This window comes from Phyllostomus hastatus, unplaced genomic scaffold, assembly GCF_019186645.2.
Source record: "Phyllostomus hastatus isolate PE091 unplaced genomic scaffold, TTU_PhHast_1.1 phas_contig_551, whole genome shotgun sequence".
NCBI lineage: Eukaryota > Metazoa > Chordata > Mammalia > Chiroptera > Phyllostomidae > Phyllostomus > Phyllostomus hastatus.
This window is the reverse complement of record NW_025333909.1, coordinates 873,206-893,101: the sequence shown is the minus strand read 5'-3', so window position 1 is coordinate 893,101 and position 19,896 is coordinate 873,206. Positions and strand designations below refer to the sequence as shown.

Here is a 19,896-nt window from a genome sequence, read left to right as displayed (position 1 = left end):
CAGTGGGGGGAGGGGGAGGTACACTCTGCCTGTTGGGAACTGGGAATGGGGCATAGGCTGGAGTCCATTTCCTCCCACAGGTGAGACTTAGGGGACGCCTTGTACTGTCGGGAGCATGCTGAGCCTTCATGGGGGCCAAGCTGGGCTGAGCCTCTGCCCCCACCTGACATCTCGTCAGACCTGTTTCTGTCCTTCCTAGATCCTGAAAGAGATGTGTGAGGTGGAGCAGGTTCTGTTAAAGACCGCTCCAAATGCCTCCTCCCTCAGCCTCCCGGAGTTGAAACATGTCACCGCAGAATCCCAGGAGAATAAAGCTCCAGGGAAGAAAAAGAAACGAGCTCTGACCAGCAGCATGAGCTTCTTCTCGGGCTGCTCCCCTGCTGAAGAGGAAGTCCACTGAGCTTGGACTCGTCGCCTCTGCCTCATTCTGGCTTGGGAGATGCGTTCCAGTAGCAGCCAGAGGGTTGTTGGGTTGTTTTTGGTTTTTTTTTTTTTTAATGACTCCTCTAGATTTCAGGTTTCTTGCTGTTGTAAAAGGGGGACAGCGTGTTGCTGAGAGGGAAGGAACACCTGTTGGACTAGCACTGTCTCCTCCAGAAGGGCGCCAAGCCACCTGCCGAGGAGCGAACCAACTGACCTTCCTGCCGACTCTCAGGACCCAGTCGCCCCTGTACAATCTAGCTCCTTGCGATTCTCGGACAGTGAAGGCTGTCCCCCAGTGGGGACGAGGTGGCCAAGGCTGTCTTATCTCTGGGTTGTCTCAGCCTAATGGCGGAGCCCGGCGTGGGGGGTGGGGGGGGGGGGTGGGGAGCGGCACCAGTCCTTCACACCCACCTCAGGAAGGGGGGCTCCGTGGTGCTGAAGTAAATGAAACCTCTAAAAATGTTAACGTTTTAATGATGTAAATAAATAAATAAAGTTTAGTGCCACTGCCGTTTGCAAAGACCCTTCTGTGCTCCACTTTCAACCTGCATTCCTCGGCCCCTGGGGAGGCCACAAAGGACAATCCTTGCAAGCCACCAGGGTCTCACTGCCTTGTCGCAGCCTCTGTCCCTCGAGGGGTGTACGGAGCACCACGGTGTGTCTTCGCGTCGCTCTGCCACCTTAGGAAATCGGAAGCCCGCTAGCAAGGCCTGTGGCCTGACCTCCACTGCACAGCCTGCTGGCCCCTGGACTTGGGAAGCAGGGGTCATATGTACACACTAAGCATCTGCGTGCGCCTGCCACAGTTTTATTTGAAGTCACAGACTTAGTGAGTAAGAGAGCTAGGACTTGAACCTAAGTCTAATGCCAGAGCTTCCTATATGACTGGAGTGGCACCGGTGACGATCCCTATCGCCCCGCAGCCTGACTTCTTGTGGGAGCAGAGCGTGGGGCTGCACTTCTCCTTTGAGAGGGGAGTGGAGGGCCGTGGCTCACTCTGTATTCAGTATCAGCGCTCTCCGTTTCTGCTTACAGCGAAAAAAGGGGCCAGCCCTGGAATGCCAAACTGGTTGCTGACTGGCCTTGCAGCCTTCCGAAGAGTTTGCAAGCCCTGGGCAGCCTGTTGTATCCATGCATTCTGAATCCTAGCCGCCCCCCTCATAAAAGCTCCCTCCCAAAGCACCCCTCAGAATTTGGCACATGAAAGCCAAGACTCGAGAATCCACCAGAACCAAGCAAAGTGGAGGACGCCCTGCTGAGAATGAGGCCTGCAGGAGCGCTGGGTGTCCCCGCAGCCCTCGCTGGCCTCCAGCCAGCAAGCAGCCCTGCTTCTCTGCATTTTAATGTCGAGGGAGCAGGAGAGCCTCTGCCATTGCCAGCTAGAGCCCCTGGATACAATGGGAAGGCAGAGAGAGGGAGGGCGGCTGTCTCTTGGCATAACAGTCTTCCTTCCCGCTGTTCCAGACCCAGTGCGCGCTGGGGGAGGGGGAACAGCTATCCCCAGAGAGGCGTCCTCTCCCACCAACACAGCGCCAGCGCACAGGCTCTGAGCCACCGCATCGGCCTAAAGGGAGACAGGGGAAGGTACCTCAAGCCAGCCCCCAGCCCCCACGCCGTCCAGACCCCTGTGCTGTAGCACTAAGCTGACTGCGAGCGCGCTAGCCAGCCCTCTCTGCCGCTGGTGTAGTGACTGCATCTTTTGTATGTTGTGGATGAAAAAGGGACCACATACGAAACCTGAGCAGCTCAGGAGAGGCCTGCGCGGCAGCCTTGCAAACACAGAGACCGAAAGTGACCATGTAGGACGGTCGGAATATGAAAATTCTTAAAAGTGGGGAGTGACATCCTAGGCCTGTATCTTCCTTGACATAGTCAATCTTTTTTTTTAAGATTTTATTTATTTATTTTTAGAGAGGGAAGGGAGGGAGAAAGAGAGAGAGAGAGAGAGAAAAACATCAATGTGCGGGTGCTAGGGGCCGTGGCCTGCAACCCAGGCATGTGCCCTGGCTGGGAATCGAACCTGCGATGCTTTGGTTCGCAGCCCAATCCGCTCAATCCACTGAGCTACGCCAGCCAGGGCCACATAGTCGATCTTTACCCTAAGTAAGCCTGTCTGTGGTCTTTTGTACATTTAAGATGTTGTTGTAATGTCAAAGTAATCAGGTTTCCCGAGCCCACAGGACACACCTACTGCACCTACTGCATTAGAGACCACGGCCCCTCACTGTTCTCTTGTTCCCCACACACCATTTCTATGGGCTGTAAACATTATCCTGTGGCCACCGATGTAAAAGAAATACGTGCCTCTGTTTTACTTTTTACCTAACCTCAGCGATATCCCCACTTGGCTTTCTCCTGACCCCTTAATCTACCACCCATGGAGTTTATGTAACCCTCCTTCCATCTCTTCCTTTGATGTTCGTGAATAAAATAGGCTGTAAAACCACCATTCTCCAGAGCACTTTCTCAGCCCCTTGAGGTCTTGCTTCCCAGCAATTGTCAGTTTGGCTCAAAGAAACTAATAAAAATTCTCTATAGGTTTGAATGTTTGTTATGTCAACAATGTGTTCATCTTTCAAAAGCCTGTGACCCGAACACCCTACCCTCCTCCAATATTCTTGGAAGGAGACTTGAAATACTTTGGAGATAAGGCAGCTGAAATCCTGAGTGAGCATATCCTGGCTGGGGTGATGGAGAGGAAGAGGAGGATCTACACGATCCATGGGGACCCCTGGCCTAGAAACAGGGTGACCTGCTGTCCTGATTTCAGGAAGTAGCTTGCATTTTTTTCTTCGCCATGTACTTTGCAGAAGTAGAAGTAGGCTCCCAAGGGGGAAAGGAGGCTGGTGAACCAAGGCTGTCCTCCCATGAAGCTTGACACCAAATTCTAGACTCCCTCACACACACACACACACACACACACACACACACACACACCCCTTCCCAGGGGGCTGGCTGGGCCCCTTCTCCTCTGCCAAGCTGCAGAGTTGTGTGGTCACCTCCCCCAGCTTCCCTCCCGCCTGCCAGTATGCCCTCAGCCCTCTCCTCCCTGAGCCAGGACAAAGCCCCCGGCAGTGACTGAGTGGAGCAGGAGGAGGGACAGAGGGACGGGGAAGGCTGCACAAAAGAATTCCTCACCCCAAAGCCCCCTGACCGGCAGCAGCAGCGAGTAAAGAAGCAGATCTGCCCTCCCTCTTCCCTCCTCCCTCCCATCTTCCCACCCAGACTGGGCACAGGCCAGAGAGCAACTGCAGGCCCTCAGAGGCCCTTGGAGAGGTGGCACTGTCGGCTTCCTATAGGTGGCAACAGTAGCACCTGTTTGAGCGGACGAGCTGAGCTGAGGACTGGCAGAGGGAGGAGGCAGAGAACTCCGACAACTCGGAGAGGAGCTGGGAAGCAGTGCGGAGCACAGAGCAGAGCTGCCGCTGAGAGAAGGTGCGAGGGCCCCTGGAGGGCTGGGGGCTAAGGCGGGAGCAGCGGGCGGGCGGGCGGAGGCTGGCTCCAGCCGGCAGCGATTGGATAGCATCCTTGCTCAGCCCCCCTGACTGGGGCTCTCAGGCTGCTCAGACCTGACCCCATCCTCCAGACAGCTCCTGGAGGCCGGTGACACTCCCGCAGGCAGTATCTGGGGTACAGGGGCAGTATCTGAGGGGAGGTGGGAGGTGCGGATGGAGTCCAGGGCAGGCTACCACAGCCCCGCTCCTCCAGGATGGGAGGAGGTGGGGCCGCCCTTTGGGGTACCGTTTTCCTGGGAGGGGCCTCAGGGAGCAGACAGGTCTCCTTCCATAGACTCAGGCCCCAACCCCTCCATGCCCTGCCCGAACCTCCTTTCCCAAGGCAAGCATAGGGTAAGGAGAGCAGTTTTGGGAGCAGCCACACCCTCCGTCCTTTCAGGAGCCCAGCCACGGTGCGCCCGCTAAGACTCCACAGCCTCAGGAGAGCCCCAATGACAAGGGGTGGTGTCGCATAGAACGCACACATTTGGGGTGTATTCGGGAGCTCCTTTACACACCCAGGGTCATGGACAACCCCGTTTGTCCTGCCAGCCACCAGTGCACATGCAGGTACAAATGGTGACACACATCACACACCCTCTTCTGGGTGATCAGCATCACACATCCAGCTTAGTTTGGGGATGAGTAAGCCCGGTCAGTCTCAGCCTGACTCAAAAGCACAAGGTACAGGGATCGCCTGTCCCAAGACATCCACACCACCCATACCTTTGCCCTATATTTGTTGCACTTTCACCTTAGGGACCTCAGAGAGTGGGAACTCTGAAAGTGCAGGGAGGCTGGGTTCCTGGCTGCGGTGGAGGGGTAGCTGGGCAGGAAGCGATGCGACTGGGGAAGAGGGCTTGGACTTGGCCACGTGTGTGTGTGGACAGGAAAAGAACAGGAGTGACCCAGGCTGCCTGTTCCCCTGTCTTCCCGTCCTTGGCTGTGCCCCCTGCCCCCCCAGAAAGTGGAGAGCGAAGGTGGAGATCTTTCAGTCAGGGCTTTGTGAGGTGTACAATCTGTATCCATAGCAACTGGTCAACTAGCTAAGCCTCCCCTTCGCCCCAGGTCGGAGCTGTAACTCTTGCTTCAAGTTACTCTTGCTCCTTGAGGTGGAAGCTTGGCCAGATGTGACTCAACTTGCTGAACTGAGTTTGCCCCACCCAAAGCAGTTTCTCCCGAGTCTCCACCCTGGGCGGGCAAGCCGTGTATCCCCAGAGCTGAGATGCTGTTAATGAACAGTGATTGGACGGTCAGCCTGCCAGCAAACAGGCTGGACTTCTCCTGTGTCCCACAGACTGAGCAGGTATCCAGATTAAAAGGAAAGAGTCTGGAGACTGTCCCCCTGGGGCTCCTCACATACACTGGGAAGGAGGTTGCAATCTGCCTTCTACCAAGGCCCCAGAGGGTAGAGTATCCCCTCCCGCAGGCGCACACCATGGCCGAGTCTCCCGGCTGCTGTTCCACGTGGGCCCGCTGCCTGCGCTGCCTGTATAGCTGCCACTGGAGGAAGTGCCCCAAAGAGAAGAGGAAGAGCCACCAGGTGGAGTAGTGATGGGGAGGGTGGAAGTCCAAGGCTGGGGTCCCTTGGAGGGGAGGAGGCCGAGGTGGCCAGCGCGCTCTGAAGCAGCTGAGGGGTGGGGGGAAGGGGCTTTTTCTCCCCGGGGAAGAAAAATCTCTCAAATATGGGAAGAGAGTGTCCCCAATGCCCGGCAGGAAGTCCCCTGGAGTTGCTGTCCATTGGGGACTGAGCTGGAAGTGGGAATCCGCTGTGAGCTTCTCTCTTGCCCCTTTACAGTGTGAATGTTTCTGGTTTGGCCTGCTCTTCCTCACCTTCCTCGTCTCCCTGGGCTGGCTGTACGTCGGGCTCATCCTCCTCAATGACCTGCACAACTTCAATGAGTGTGTCCCGGACGCCAAGCCCCCGCCCCTTTCCCTCCCCCTCCCCCGCCCCCGCCTCAGCATACATGTGAACCTACTCCCCACCCTGGGACCCCTGGGTGCTCAGTCATCCCCAGCCCTACCCAGCCCTCCTGCTGCTTAACCTCCTTAGACGACCCCTCCGCGAAATCTCCCCAGTCCTGCAATTCCTGGCCCTGTGAAGGGCTGCCCCTTACTCCCTTCCGGTCCTCCATCTGGGTCTGCCCAGCCCGACTCCCCTCAGACCACTGCAAACACCCCTTCCTGCACCCAGAGCCCTCTCTCCCCTCCCACAGATTCCTGTTCCGCCACTGGGGACACTGGATGGACTGGTCCCTGGCATTTATGCTTTTCGTCTCTCTATTGGTCACATATGCATCTCTGCTGTTGGTGGGTTGGGGGTTTGGGGGTGCTGGCCCAACCACCACCTCAGCTGTTCCTCCCTGATCAGCTCTACCCTGTCCCACTGCGGGGAGGGGAGGAGGGAGGTGTCAGCCTGTGAAGCCTGCCTCAGTGACCCACGTCTCTTGGCGCCTCATTACTCCCACGCCCCTGTGCCCCCAGCTCCTGGCTGTGCTCCTGCGGCTCTGTGGCCAGCCCCTCCATCTGCACTGGGTGCACAAGGTACAGTGGGAATGGGAGCGAGCGGGAGAGGGGGCCCCTGGGCCCAGCCCTTGGCTGGCTATTTGCTAAAGACCTCACCATTCTCTCCCTGGTCTGGAACTCAGCATCTGAAGCCCAGTAAATATTTGGTAAATGAAAGAAGGGCCCTGGCTTGTGTGGCTCAGCAGATTGAGCTCCAGCCTGCGAACGGAAGGGTCGCTGGTTCAATCCCCAGTCTGGGGCACGTGCCTGGGTTGTAGGCCAGGTCCCCAGTAGGGGGCGCATGAGAGGCAACCACACACTGATGCTTCTCTCCCTCTCTTGCCCTCTCTAAAAATAGACATAAGTTTTTAAAGAGAAGGACAGAAAGTGGAGGAGTCAGGGAAAGGGAAGGGTCCCGTTCTCATAGATTGCGGGGCAGCCCAGGTGGCCATGAACCGGGGGTTGACACAGAAGGCCCCCTTCATCCCCGGGTCCTCCAGGTGCTGCTGTTCCTCATTATACTTCTTGTGGCCGCCGGCTTTGCAGTACTGGGCGTCCAGTGGCAGGAGGAGCTGCTTAGCTTACATCTGTCACTACAGGTGAGTGGCTTCAGTTGCTGATCTCCAGTTGCTGGGTGAGAGCCATGGCCTGGGGTCAGTCCCAGAACCTATCTGGCTCCCTGGTTCCCCAGGACTGCAAGTAGCTCTAAGCTCCCAAAATCACGTCCTCCAAGGAGAAAGGAGAAGAGCCCTCCTCACCAACTCTCACCCACAGGCCACAGCCCCATTCCTTCACATTGGAGCTGTTGTTTGCATTACCATCCTGGCCTGGCCTGTGGCGGATGCCTTCTACCGTATCCACCAAAGAGGTGCCAACTGCGCTCCCCTACACGCCCTCGCTGGCTACCCTTGCTTCAGCCTCCTGCTGCCCAATCTCCTGCGACTGCCCTCTGCTCCTGGCCACGCCCCCTCTCCCCCCTGCACTGAGCTCGCCCAGTGCCCTCTCTCCATAGCATGTCCCCCACTACCCACAGGTCGCAGGATTGTGCTACTGTCCCTATTTTTTGGAGTTGTCCTGGCCATCTACCTGTCCCCGCTGTGCATCTCCTCACCGTGTATCATGGAATCCAGACACTTACCGCCCAAGCCTCAGCTAATGGGGCACCGAGGAGCCCCCATGGTGAGAGTGGGGCAGAATGCTGGCGAGGCAGGGAGGGTCTGCAGCAGCCAGGCCTGTGGGTCTCCAGGCCCCCACCCTTCCCAAAGACCTCCTCAGCAACTCCCTTCCCCAGCTGGCCCCCGAGAACACCCTGATGTCCCTGAGGAAGACTGCTGAATGTGGCGCTGCTGTGTTCGAGACCGATGTCATGGTCAGGTGAGGGAAGTTGAGGTGGGGAGGCGGGGGCAGGGGCATTGCTGACAGGCACAGCGGGGGAGCTCCAGAAATGGGAGCAGCCCCAGAGCTCAGCCCTCTGACACCCCTTGCGCCCTCAGCTCCGATGGGGTCCCCTTCCTCATGCACGATGAGCGCCTGAGCAGAACCACAGATGTGTCCTCTGTGTTTCCAACCCGCATCACGGCGCACAGCAGCGACTTCTCCTGGGCAGAACTGAAGAGACTCAACGCCGGAGCCTGGTTCCTGGAGGTGAGGACAGTATCTGTCCCGTCTGGGAACAGACAGCCACCTGCAGGGCCACTCAGGGCAGAGTTCCCTCACTGATAAGCACTTGCCGAGCCTTGTGCTGGGCAATACGTATACAGTCACCCCTCTGAGGCCACTCCCTTCTAGTAAATAAAAATGACAGCTAGGGCAACAGGTTATCAGAGTATGAAACCCAGAGTGATGACAGCGTTGTTACTGAGTAAAGACGTCACTGTTTGGCACGGTGGCTGTGGGCGAGGGTCAGGCGAAGTTTTGCAGGGAGAGGACACCAAAGTGGTATTTAAGGCGGACAAGGCAGGAAATGAGAATTCTGGTCAGAGGCGAGATTGCAGCTAAAGCCCAGAAGGGTGAAGAAGCGTTTCCCAGGGGATACGAAAGTAGCTTGGCGGCACCGAGAGATAAAACTCAGGGGAGCAGGGGGAGGGGAGGCTGGTGAGGGGAGCAGAGGCTTGGTCTTGGAAGGCTTCGAATGCCAGGCCCACAAATGCGGACTTCAGTCCTGCAAGGGATGGAGTCCTCTGCAAAGGATACTTTATTTTTTTCAGTTCCTTTTTGTCCTTGTAAAAACAGAGATCAGACAAATAACCAAGAAATGGAAAAGTCTCTCAAATTCAACCCCTCCAGATAGTCACTGTTAACAGTGGGTTTCGTATTCCATATGTACATATGTTTACATGCACACAGATATATGCACACACATATACACTTTTCATTTTGCACAGATAGGACCACTTCACGTATTCTTTTGCAACTTCCTTTTTTTTATTTTTTATTGTACGTTTCCATTACCATTTATCCTCCTTATACTCGCCTCCTGCAATCACCACACTGCTGCCCATGTCCATGAGTCCTTTTTCTATTTTGCTTGATCCCTCCACCCCCTAAGCCCCCCACTAGCTGTCATCTGCTCTCCATCTATGAGTCTGTCTCTATTTTTCTTGTCAGTTCAGTTTGTTCATTACATTCCACATATGAGTGAACCATATGGTGTTTGTCTTTCTCTGACTAGCTTATTTCACTTAACAAAATATTCTCCAGGTCCATCCATGATGTCACAAAGGGTACTATTTCCTTCTTTTTATGGCTGAGTAGTATTCCATGGTGTACATGTCCCTTAGTTGTTTTAGCCATTCATCTACTGATGAGCACTTGGGCTGCTACCAAGTCTTGGCTATTGTAAATAAGGCTGCAATGAACATAGGGGTACTTATATTATTTGGAATTAGTGTTTGGGTTTCTTCAGACATATTCCCAGCAGTGGAATCACTGGGTCAAAAGGCAGTTCCATTTTTAGTTTTCTGAGGAAATTCCATACTGTTTTCCACAATGTCTGCACCAGCCTTCATTCCCACCAACAGTGCACTAGGGTTCCCTTTTCTTCACATCCTCGCCAGAGCTTGTTGTTTGTTTACTTGTTGATGGTAGCCATTCTGACTGGCGTGAGGTGATTTTGAGTCTTTATATAATGACACATCAGATTATGAAGAGCAAGGGGTGTCTCGGTTTGCATCCTGGCTTGCTTCAGCACTTCCTAGCTGCGTGAGCCTGAGTAACATTCCTTAGTCTCTCTGTGTTTCATTGTCCTCATCTGTGAAATGGGAATAATAACTACCTTGTATGATTATTGGGAGGACTGAATAAATGAATACACATAAAGTACTTCGTTTATCTCAGATCTTTGTCTTCACTTATTTGCTCATGTAAATATAGGCTTGTGGGGTCTTGTTTTACACAATGAATTATATTTATTATGACTATGCTCACCTTTCCTGCTGGTGACAAGTTCACCCAGTATTCACTTATGTGGAAAAGCCTTTTTCCGCCCTGGCTGGTGTAGCTCAGTGGATTGAGCTCGGGCTGCGAACCAAAGCGTCACAGGTTCGATTCCCAGTCAGGGTACATGCCTGGGTTGCAGGCCATGACCCCCAGCAACCGCACATTGATGTTTCTCTCTCTCTCTCTCTCTCTCTCCCCCCTTCCCTCTCTAAAAATAAATAAATAAACTCTTTAAAAAATAAGAAAAGCCTTTTTCCACCATTATTTTTTACTAAGACTTTATTTAGAAGTGTGGAAGTATATATAAGAGAACAGGTGTATTATCTCTCTTGAGTTTATTGGGATAACACTGGCTAATAAAATTATATAGGTTTCAAGTATACAATTCTACACTTCATCATCTGTCTATCGTACTATGTGTTCTCCTTCCATCACCATTTATCCGCCTTTACCCTCTCCTACCTGCCCCCCCCCTCTGGTCATCCCCATACTGTTGTCTGTGTCTATGAGGTTTGTCTTTTGCTTAATCTCTTCCCCTTTTTCACCCAGTTCCCCAAACCTGCTCCCCTCTGACAGCTGTCAGTCTGCTCTCTATGAGTCTTTCTATTTTGTTTGTTCATTTATTTTGTTCATGAGCTTCCACATATAAGTGAAACCATATGGCAGTTGTCTTTCTCTAATGACAGTTAACAGAATGCTGTCCAGGTCCATCCATGCTATTGCAAAGGGTAAGATTTCCTTCTTTTTTACGGCAAGTAGTATTCCATTGTGTAAATGTCCCACAGCTTTTTTATCCACTCATGTACTGATGGGCACTGGGGCTGTTTCCAGATCTTGGCTATTGCAAATAACACTGCATTGAACATACAGGTGCATATATTCTTCCAAATTAGTGTTTCAGGTTTCCCCACATAAACTCCCAGGAGTGGAATCACTAAGTCATAAGGCAGTTCCATTTTTAATTTTCTGAGGTAACTCCATACTGCTTTCCACAGTGGCTGCACCAGTCTGCATTTTTGTCAACAGTGCGTAAAGGTTCCCTTTTCTCCACATCCTCGCCAGCACAAACATTTGCTGTTTGTTGATTTATTGGTGTTAGCAATTTTAACAGCTATGAGGTGACATCTCATTGTGATTTTATCTATTGTTTTAAGATTGTATTTATTTACTTTTAGAGTGAGGGGGAGGGAGGGAGAAAGAGAAGGACAGAAATAGCAATGTGTGAGAGAGACATCAATTAGTTGCCTCTCAAACCCCACCAAGCGGGGACCTGGCCCACCAACCCAGGCATGTGCCCTGACTAGGAATCAAACCAGCAACCTGTGGGTTCATGGACCCACACTCAATCCACTGAGCCACACCAGCCAGGGCTCATTGTGGTTTTAATTTGCATTTCTCTGATGATTAGTGACATAGAGCATCTTTTCATATGTCTATTGGCCACCTGTATGTCCTCTTTGGAGAGTGTCTATTCAGGCCTTTTGCCCATGTTTTAATTGGATTGGTTTTCCTTTGGGGTTGAATTGTATGAGTCCTTTATAAATTTTGGATATTAACCCCTTATCAAATGTATCACTGGCAAATATGCCCTTCCATTCAGTGGGTTGTCTTTTCATTTTGTTGATGCTTTCCTTTGCTGTGCAAACACTTTTTAGTTTGATGTAGTCCCGTTTGTTTATTTTTCCCTTTATTTCCCTTGCCCAAAGTCACATATCAGAAAAAATATTGCTATGACAAATGTCTGAGATTTTACTGCCTATGTTTTCTTCTAGGATTGTTATGGTTCCGAGTGTAATATCTATGTCTTTCATCCATTTTGAGTTTCTTCTTGCATGTGGTATGAGAAGGTGGTCTCATTTCATTTTTTTTTTGTATGTATCTGTCCAATTTTCCCAACACCATTTATTGAATAGACTATCTTTACACCATTGTATGCTCTTGCCTCTTTTGTCCAGTACTAATTGATCATAAAAGCATGGGTTTATTTCTGGGCTCTCTATTCTGTTCCATTGATCTATATGCCTGTGTTTATGCCAGTACCAGGCTGTTTTGATTACTATGGGCTTATAGCATAGTTTGATATCTGGTAGCACGATTCCTCCAACTTTGTTCTTCTTTCTCAAGATTGCTGTGGCTATTGGGGGTCTTTTTGGTTCCATCTAAATTTTTGTAATATTTTTTCTAAGTCTGTAAAATACACCATTGGAATTTTCATAGGAATTGCATTTGATCTATAGATTGCTTTGGGTAGTACGGACATTTTAATTATGTTAATTCTTCCTATCCATGAGCACAGCATGTACTTCCATTTGTTTTATCTTCTTCAGTTTCTTTCTTCAGTGTCTTATAATTTTCCAAGTACAGGTTTTTACATTCTTGTTATACTTACTCCTAGGTATTTCTATGCAATTGTAAATGAGAATGTTTTCTTAGTTTCCCTTTCTGATAGTTCATTATGGGTGTATTAAAATGCAATTAATTTCTGGATATGTATTTTGTATTCTGCTACCTTATTGAATTCATTGATCAGTTCTAGTAGTTTTTGATGGAATCTTTAGGGTTTTCTATATACGGTATCATGTCATCTGCAAATAATGACAGTTTTAATTCCTCCTTTCCAATTTGGATACCTTTTATTTCTTCTTCTTGTCTGATTGCTGTGGCTATGACTTCCAGTACTATGTTGAATAAGACACATGAAAGCAGACATCCCTGTCCTGTTCCTGATCTTAAGGGAAACGCTTATAGTTTTTGCCCATTGAGTATGATGTTGGCTGTAGGTTTTTTATATATGGCCTTTATTATGTTGAGGTATGCTCTCTTTATTCCCATTTTGCTGAGTGTTTTTATCATAAATGAGTGCTAGACTTTATCAAATGTTTTTTTCTGCATCTAGTGATATGATCATGTGATTTTTATCCACATTTTGTTTATGTGGTGTATCACATTTCTTGATATGTGGATATTGTACCAACCTTGCATCCCTGGAATAAATCCCACTTGATTATCATGTATGATCTTTATAATGTATTGCTGGATCCAGTTTGCTAATATTTTGTTGAGGATTTTAGCATTTGTGTTCATCAGGGATATTGGCCTCTAATTTTCTTTCTTTGTAGTGTCTTTATCTAGTTTTGGAATCAGAATGATGCTTGCCTCCTACAATGAGCTTGAATCATTTTGAAAGATATTTTCACTGGATATTAAATTCAATGTTGAGATTTTTTTTTCCCTCCATAACTTTAAAGATGTCATTCCTGCCCCTGCTGGTGAGGCTCAGTGAATTGAGTGCCGGCCTGTGAACTGAACAGTCGCCGGTTCGATTCCCAGTCGGGGCACATGTCTCTGTTGCAGCCAAGTCCCCAGTTGGGGGCGGGCTGTTTCTCTCCCTCTCTTTCTCCCAGCCTTCCTCTCTCTCTAAAAATAAATAAATAAAATCTTTAAAAAATAAATAAAGATGCCATTCCTAGCATACATTATACTCAAGAAGTCAAACATAATTTTGACGTTTTGGTGGTGGTAGGGGGCAGTGCTCTTGTTGCTTTTCTGACGAAATAGATACTTGGAAGTCCTTACTGGGACATTCCAGAGTGCTTCTTGTCCATCTCATGGTGCATCAGTTAGAAAGGAAACTTTTACCCGCCTTCCAGACATGTCCTATTGTATAAAGTACTTCTAACACTACCTGGTACACAGCAAACACTTAATACGTGTTAGATAGTTCACTCTTTCTAGATCAGTGATTCTGAGGTAAGGTCATTTGTTGATTACAAAGGGAGGAGAGGAGAGTAGCCCAGGTTGGCATAGCCTCTGGAAGAAATGGGGGAGGGAGCCAATCAAGGACAAGTAAAAGGATGGTGAAGTGGCACTAGAGCGGAAAACAGGACCGCAGTGCCAGCAGTCTATGTGGTGTGCTCCGCTGCCCTGCCAGTGGTGCAGGAGGCAGGCGATTGTAGAATTATATCAGAGTTTGGGATCTGTAGAGCAGATGGGTCAGGAAAGTTGTTGAAGATGCTGTGGAAGACTAGTTCAGGCTGTGGAGGCGCCATGGGTAGGGGATGCAGGTGCAGCCAGAAATCTCCCGATGGATTGGGAGGAAACCAAGGGGTCAAGATCCCCAGAGGACACTACGAGACTAAAGAGAAAGTGTAGTAGGAGAGACGAAGTTAAGACACTGGGCGGGTAGGAGATTGGAGTCACAGATGAAGGTGTTAGAGGGTCTGGAAAAGGCCGTAATTTGAGGAAAGAAAGGCCCTGGCTCAGAGGCAGGCAGAAGCTGGACACCAAGTTGGGGAATGAGTAAGATGGTGAGGATGGGGGAATGGCCTGCAGGCTTCTTCTGGTCTTGAAATCATTCTCCTGTTCTTATAGAGGCCGCCCTTCTGGGAGGCCAAGAAGCTGTCGGGCTCTGATCGGAAAGAGGCTGAGAATCAGAGAGTACCAACATTGAAAGAGCTGCTGAAGGAAGCAGCAGCCCTCAATCTCTCCATTATGTTTGACCTGCGCCGCCCCCCACGGAACCACACATACTATGACACTTTTGTGAACCAGACATTGGAGACTGTGCTGGATTCAAGGGTGTCTCAAGCCACGGTGATGTTGCCAGGATCCCAAGTGCCCTTCACCATCCTCCCCCAACCCCCGCCTTCCCTAGGCCACAGTGATAATCTTGAGCTGCCCCTGCCCCAGGGCCCCACCCCAGTTTATGTACCCCATCCTGTGGTCAAACCTGCATGCTCTGCCCCTGCCCCTGGAATCCCCGGGCCTCCCCCAGCTTTATGCTCCGCCTCCCCGAACCACAGGTCCTGTGGCTCCCAGATGAAGATCGGGCTACTGTCCAACAACAGGCACCTGGCATGCGCCAGGTATATGGACACCAGGGAGTCAACACAACCGAGAGGCCCCTGCTTCTCAACCTCCCCTATCAAGACCTGCCACAGCTGGATATGAAGTGAGTACCAGAGGCAAGGAGCCATGGGCACCACATGTGGCTAACGGCAGGGAAGAGCCAATGCAGGGAAGGCAAAGACCATTCACTCATTCAGTCATACAGCAAGTATTTATCACACACTTGCTATGCGTCGGGCACTATTTGTTGCAGGCTTTGGACATACAAGTCAAAGAGAAAGACCACAAACCAATGAACCACATATACGCATGTTGGACACCAATAAGTGATATGAAGACGATAAGATGTAGGGAGATACAATAAAGCAACTGGGGTTGGGCATGAGGGGATAGGGAGGAGTCACATTAGGAATAACAGTTAAAAAGGTGGTGTCTGGGCTGAGACCTGATGGGTCACAGGAGCAAATGACGAGAAGAGCTGCAGAAGAGCAGGAACAGCAGCCTGATGAGCACAGGGGGAGCGAGGCTGGAAAGGTAGGCAGAGGCCAAATTGGGTAGGACCTTGTAGGCCATTTAGCTTTCATTCTACCCCAAAGAGATAAGTACAAGAGAGGATGAGCCCTGGCTGGCATAGCTCAGTGGACTGAGCGCGGGCTGCGAACCAAAGCGTCGCAGGTTCGATTCCCAGTCAGGGTACATGCCTGGGTTGCAGGCCATGACCCCCAGCAACCGCACATTGATGTTTCTCTCTCTCTCTCTCTCTCTCTCTATCTCTCTCCCTTCCCTCTCTAAAATAAATAAATAAATAAATAAAATCTTAAAAAAGAGAGAGAGAGAGGATGGATGCACGGGAGAGAGGTGAGGCTGTTGCAGATGTCACCTGGGCCCCCAAAACTGACCCAGCCAGTAAATATGATGAACCTCAAAACATTCCACTGCCAAAATCTCTACCAATGTTCTTGTGTTCAGACAGAAAAAACGAGGACCAAAGGAGAGCCCAGTTATTATAAGTATGTCAAGGACCTTTCCCCCAAGTTGTCACCAAGGAAGGAGACACGACATTGGGTTTGGCCCCCACCTTAGTCTTGTCCTTGGTCAGCATCAACTGCTGACCACATTTTTTTTTTAGATTTTTTTTCAAGGGAGGGCAAGGTAACAAGAAAGAGAGGGAGAGAACATCAATGTGTGGTTGCCTCGCACATGCCCCCTACTGGGGACCTGGCCTGCAACCCAGGCATGTGCCCTGACTGGCGATCAAACCAGCAACCTTTTGGTTCACAGGCCAGTGCTCTATCCACTGAACCACACCAGCCCAGGCCGATCATGTTTTTAAAAATCTGAATTGGTAATGATCCCACTGATGATGAAATGAAGGCCCTGAAAGGTCTAAGCACTCTGAGATGATGGACCAAATGTACCGAGATGAAATGCAACAGGGATAGATGGAAAGGCCTATATTTGGGGCCCAAAAGAAGCTCAGTTGCACGAAGACAAGAGAAAAGACACTGGCATTAGCAGAAATACGTGAAAAGACCAGGGCTCTGACTGAACAGTACGCATACTGAGTCGTCCGCGCCACATCCCATCGCTGAAACTAACCTGGCCTGGGCTGCCTTCACACAGGCCTGAAGGCAGGAAGAGTCCGGCTCTCCTCAAAGCTTGTGCATGCCACCTGGATATCGTGTGCAGCTGCGGACCCCATACTTCGAAAGGAACACTGGTCAACTGGAGGAAGATCGGATGAAAGGGCTTTATGTGGCGAAGGAAGTGATAAGCCAGGTTCCAAGCCCCAGGTGAAGGAACCGCAGCTGTTGGGCCTACAAAGGAGAAGACTCAGGGGGGACACGGTCGCTGATCCTCAGCCTTCCGAAGGGCTGGCTGGCCGGGGACGAAGAGGAGAGACACATTCGGGTGGCCCCAGACAGCGAAGCTAGGAATCTACCAAAAGACAGAGTAGAACTCTGCAAAGAAAATCGCCTCTGGTCGGGGGCTGCCAAGCAAAGGTGGAATGGCGAGCCCGTTGGCAGTGACACTATAGACTCGAGCCAGACAGGGGCTGCCTCCCACACCTTGTGCTCCAGGAGCCTGCATGTACCCTGTTTTTTTCCACCTCCTTAGGGCACTGCATGAGGATAATGTCTCGGTGAACCTGTTTGTAGTGAACAAGCCCTGGCTCTTCTCCCTCCTCTGGTGTGCAGGGGTGAATTCAGTCACCACCAACGACTGCCAGCTGCTGCAGCAGATGCGTTACCCCGTCTGGCTTATTGTAAGGGCTCGGAGAGTGTCCCCCTTCCCTGCCTCCCCTGAACCCTGTCCCTCTCTTCCTTACTTTTCCACGATATACTACCTTTGGGGCTCCGGCCACCGACAGGGGCCTATTCTTATTCCCATAGGCCCCTCAAACCTACCTAATGGTGTGGATCGCCACCGACTGTGTCTCGGCCCTGCTGATTTTGTGTCACTTCCTCCTCCGTGGGTGAGTGCTTTGGGCCTCAGCTTGCTGGATCTTTATCCTCCCCAAGGGCCTGGTGATAGGACTGATTCAGACTCACATATGCTGCCTGGGGGTTTGGGGTCAGCTGTGTTTGGTTCCTTTGAGATTCTTAGACTCTTCCTCGGACACCAAATTGGCTTGAACCCGGGAAAAGCATATTGGGGAAACTCAGGGGCAAAAGGTTGTGCCTGAACCTGGCTGAACTCACAATGGGAAGCTTCTCTCCCTGTAGGAGATGTGCGGAGAAGAGAGAGCGAACTGGTAAGAACTTTCTTCCCTCACCTCCTTTTGCTTATCTGCTAGCCTTCCCCTTACTCATCCCCACCGTGCCCCCCTCCCCTCTCCAGGCTTAGAAACAGCTGTGCTGCTCACCAGGATCAACAATGTGAGAAGGGAGTGAATGCCCTGCCCTAGGCCCCCACCAGCTGTTTACGTCTGCCAACAGCAAGGAAGGAGATGGCTGAGGTGGAGTGCTGGGAGTGTTGGGGTGAGGTGAACTTTGCCAACTGGAGGTTTTGAACTATGAGCGCCTTCTGCCCAGATGGTGGACTTGTCCATGGAGTATGCTTCCCTTCAGATTTTGGCCTGAAGTGGTGGTGGAAGACAGTGAGTCATGAAATTTTTGTCCTGGGGGAAAAATGTTTTAGTACAAAGGAGATTGCCAACATCATGTTTCAGACTTGTGCACATGTGTTCATATGCAAAGCATGGGGTGTGTCAGGGGTAGGACAACTTGGAACAGTGACTGAAGAGAGGACGGGACATCCTTCTCAGAACTGTGAGATGATGAAGACACCAATCCCACTCCATTCACCATCTCCCTCGACATCGGCAATTCAACTGCTCTGCTACCTACTGGCTGGAGGCTAAACAGCCCATGTAGCCATGCAGTTCTGTGTGTATAGGTGACTTTTTTGTTGCATACAGCCTTTTTCTCCAAGACTTGTCAGTTCCTGTTTCTTCTCGATCCCATCTCTGAATACATTTTATTTCCATTTGGTCACAGTCTTATCTTTTCAGCAGTGGGGCTGGGCGGAGGATGCACCCTGTATGTCACGTGACAGTGAGGGGTCGTCATAGGGAGATACATTGGAGGTGGGAGTAAGAGCACTTGAGGCAATGAAAGGCTGCAAGAGGGAAGCTAGAGAGCCTTTGCCCCGGGAGGCAGTCCAGGTGCCCCTAGGCGCGCTGTGCAGGGTTGCTTTCTAGCTCCACCTTGTGGTCACCTGTCCCAAAAGAAGGGCCGTGTCGGTCATCCCAGTGACATGTTTGCTGAATGACACCTGTTTCCCCTGCCAGTTGGGAACCGGTGTCCTTGACTCCAGACCCTGATGGCATGGTCCAGTTTCCACAAGTTTTTGCTTCTCTGGGCTGCACGTAGCATCTGGTTCCCCGGCCTGCCTTTCCCTGGAGGAGTAAGTTTCCCAGTGTGTCTGCTGCTCATGAGTGCCTGCGCTAAACAGTTCAGGTGACTAGCGCGGAGCTGGCGTAGGACGAGGACTCTCGTAGAAGGGGGTGGAGCGAAGGCAAAAAGGGAACAGGAGGGGGATCGGCGGCTGACTTTTCACAATTGTTGTGCAGTCCCCCACTGCATAGCATTCACCCAAGTTCGTATCTCCACACGAAGACAAAACGAGTTAAGGATCTGGAGAGTTCAGGAGGTTCAGTTCCCCATTCCTCCCCTCTCGCCAGACTGGGACCTGGGGCAGCACTAGCACCTGAGAACAAGCCCCTACTAGGTCGCAGGAAAGCCCCTAGAACTACAATTCCCAGGATGCACTGGCCACTTCCGGTCTCTTGATTGAGATTGACGGAGGCGAGTTTGAATTTGTGTTTCCGCCCCCCTCCTGGGGGACCCCGCCCCTTCCCCCTCACCGCCCCGCCTTCCTGCACACATTTGCACATGCACCCGCGCACATGCACACAGAGGCTGTCGCGGACGCCAACATACCTGGCCTGCAGCTGGCGCGGTGGGCGGGGCGGGGCACCGCGTGCTGCGCGCCGGCAGGCAGAGGCGTTCCGGAAGCGTTCCGGGGCTATTGCGGGTCGGGTCTTCCCGGGGTTCACATCTCCTGCTACCCGGCAGGTCTTTTTCACACGCTGCCTTTCCGGACTGTATATTCTTAGTTTTGCCTGTTCGCGATCCTGTCCCACAGTCAGGCCGACTCACGGCCTCAGCTCTGGGGCTCCCAGCCTGTCAGGCACTGCCAGCTCTCACCTCTGAGCATGTACCTCCTCTCCCCATCCCGACTTTTCTGTCCCCTCCCAGTCGTCCAGCCTCATCGCCCTGCAGCCTTTTCTTCCTCTCGCCTTCTGACCTAACCCTGACTACCTCCAGGATCTCTAGCCTCCTTAACTGTCAGCGCCCAAGCTCTGAGCTGTAGCCCTCCTACCCCAGCTTCTACACCCCCGAGAGAATGCAGGACCCAGCTCCAACCCCTGAACCGTAGCCCCTAGCCCCTAGCCTTGGGTACTCATCCCTGAGCCAGCCACTGCAAATCCTTACTATCTTCCCAGGAGGACTGGATAGCACACTTACGCTCTGTGAGACCCTGGACTGGAGACTGAAATGGACGAAAACTTGAGGGCAGAGGGACAGGGGAAGCAGCTCATTGGGGTTCAGGTGTGGTTGCTCAGTTATTTTTAGCTGCTGACTCACAACTTCTGGCATCTGGGCTTGGGGCAACCAGACTG

General features: G+C 51.4%; 2 protein-coding genes across 4 annotated transcripts in view; both read left to right on the top strand.

The window, feature by feature from the left end:
- Window positions 1-777, top strand: part of KIF4A (kinesin family member 4A) — a 107,872-nt gene extending 107,095 nt beyond the window's left edge. For both annotated transcript variants that reach the window (XM_045847500.1, XM_045847501.1), the window contains one exon: window positions 200-777. In XM_045847500.1, the coding sequence (XP_045703456.1) occupies window positions 200-400 (201 nt within the window). In that variant the 3' untranslated portion in view covers window positions 401-777. The remainder of the gene's footprint in view (window positions 1-199) is intronic.
- Window positions 778-3,415: 2,638 nt separating this feature from the next.
- On the top strand, window positions 3,416-18,190 carry GDPD2 (glycerophosphodiester phosphodiesterase domain containing 2). 2 transcript variants are annotated; one of them, XM_045847426.1, is made up of 16 exons: window positions 3,423-3,858; window positions 5,347-5,460; window positions 5,716-5,819; window positions 6,134-6,227; window positions 6,402-6,461; window positions 6,923-7,021; window positions 7,197-7,290; window positions 7,456-7,601; window positions 7,714-7,796; window positions 7,916-8,066; window positions 14,232-14,453; window positions 14,663-14,811; window positions 16,827-16,974; window positions 17,102-17,184; window positions 17,435-17,463; window positions 17,550-18,190. In XM_045847426.1, exons 2-16 carry the CDS (start codon window positions 5,356-5,358, stop codon window positions 17,600-17,602), a joined length of 1,620 nt encoding a protein of 539 aa, XP_045703382.1. In that variant the 5' UTR covers window positions 3,423-3,858; window positions 5,347-5,355; the 3' UTR covers window positions 17,603-18,190. The 2 variants fall into 2 exon arrangements, with proteins under 2 accessions (XP_045703383.1, XP_045703382.1); XM_045847427.1 differs by lacking the exons at window positions 17,435-17,463; window positions 17,550-18,190 and adding an exon at window positions 17,316-17,430 and having other exon boundaries at window positions 3,416-3,858.
- Window positions 18,191-19,896: the final 1,706 nt, after the last annotated feature.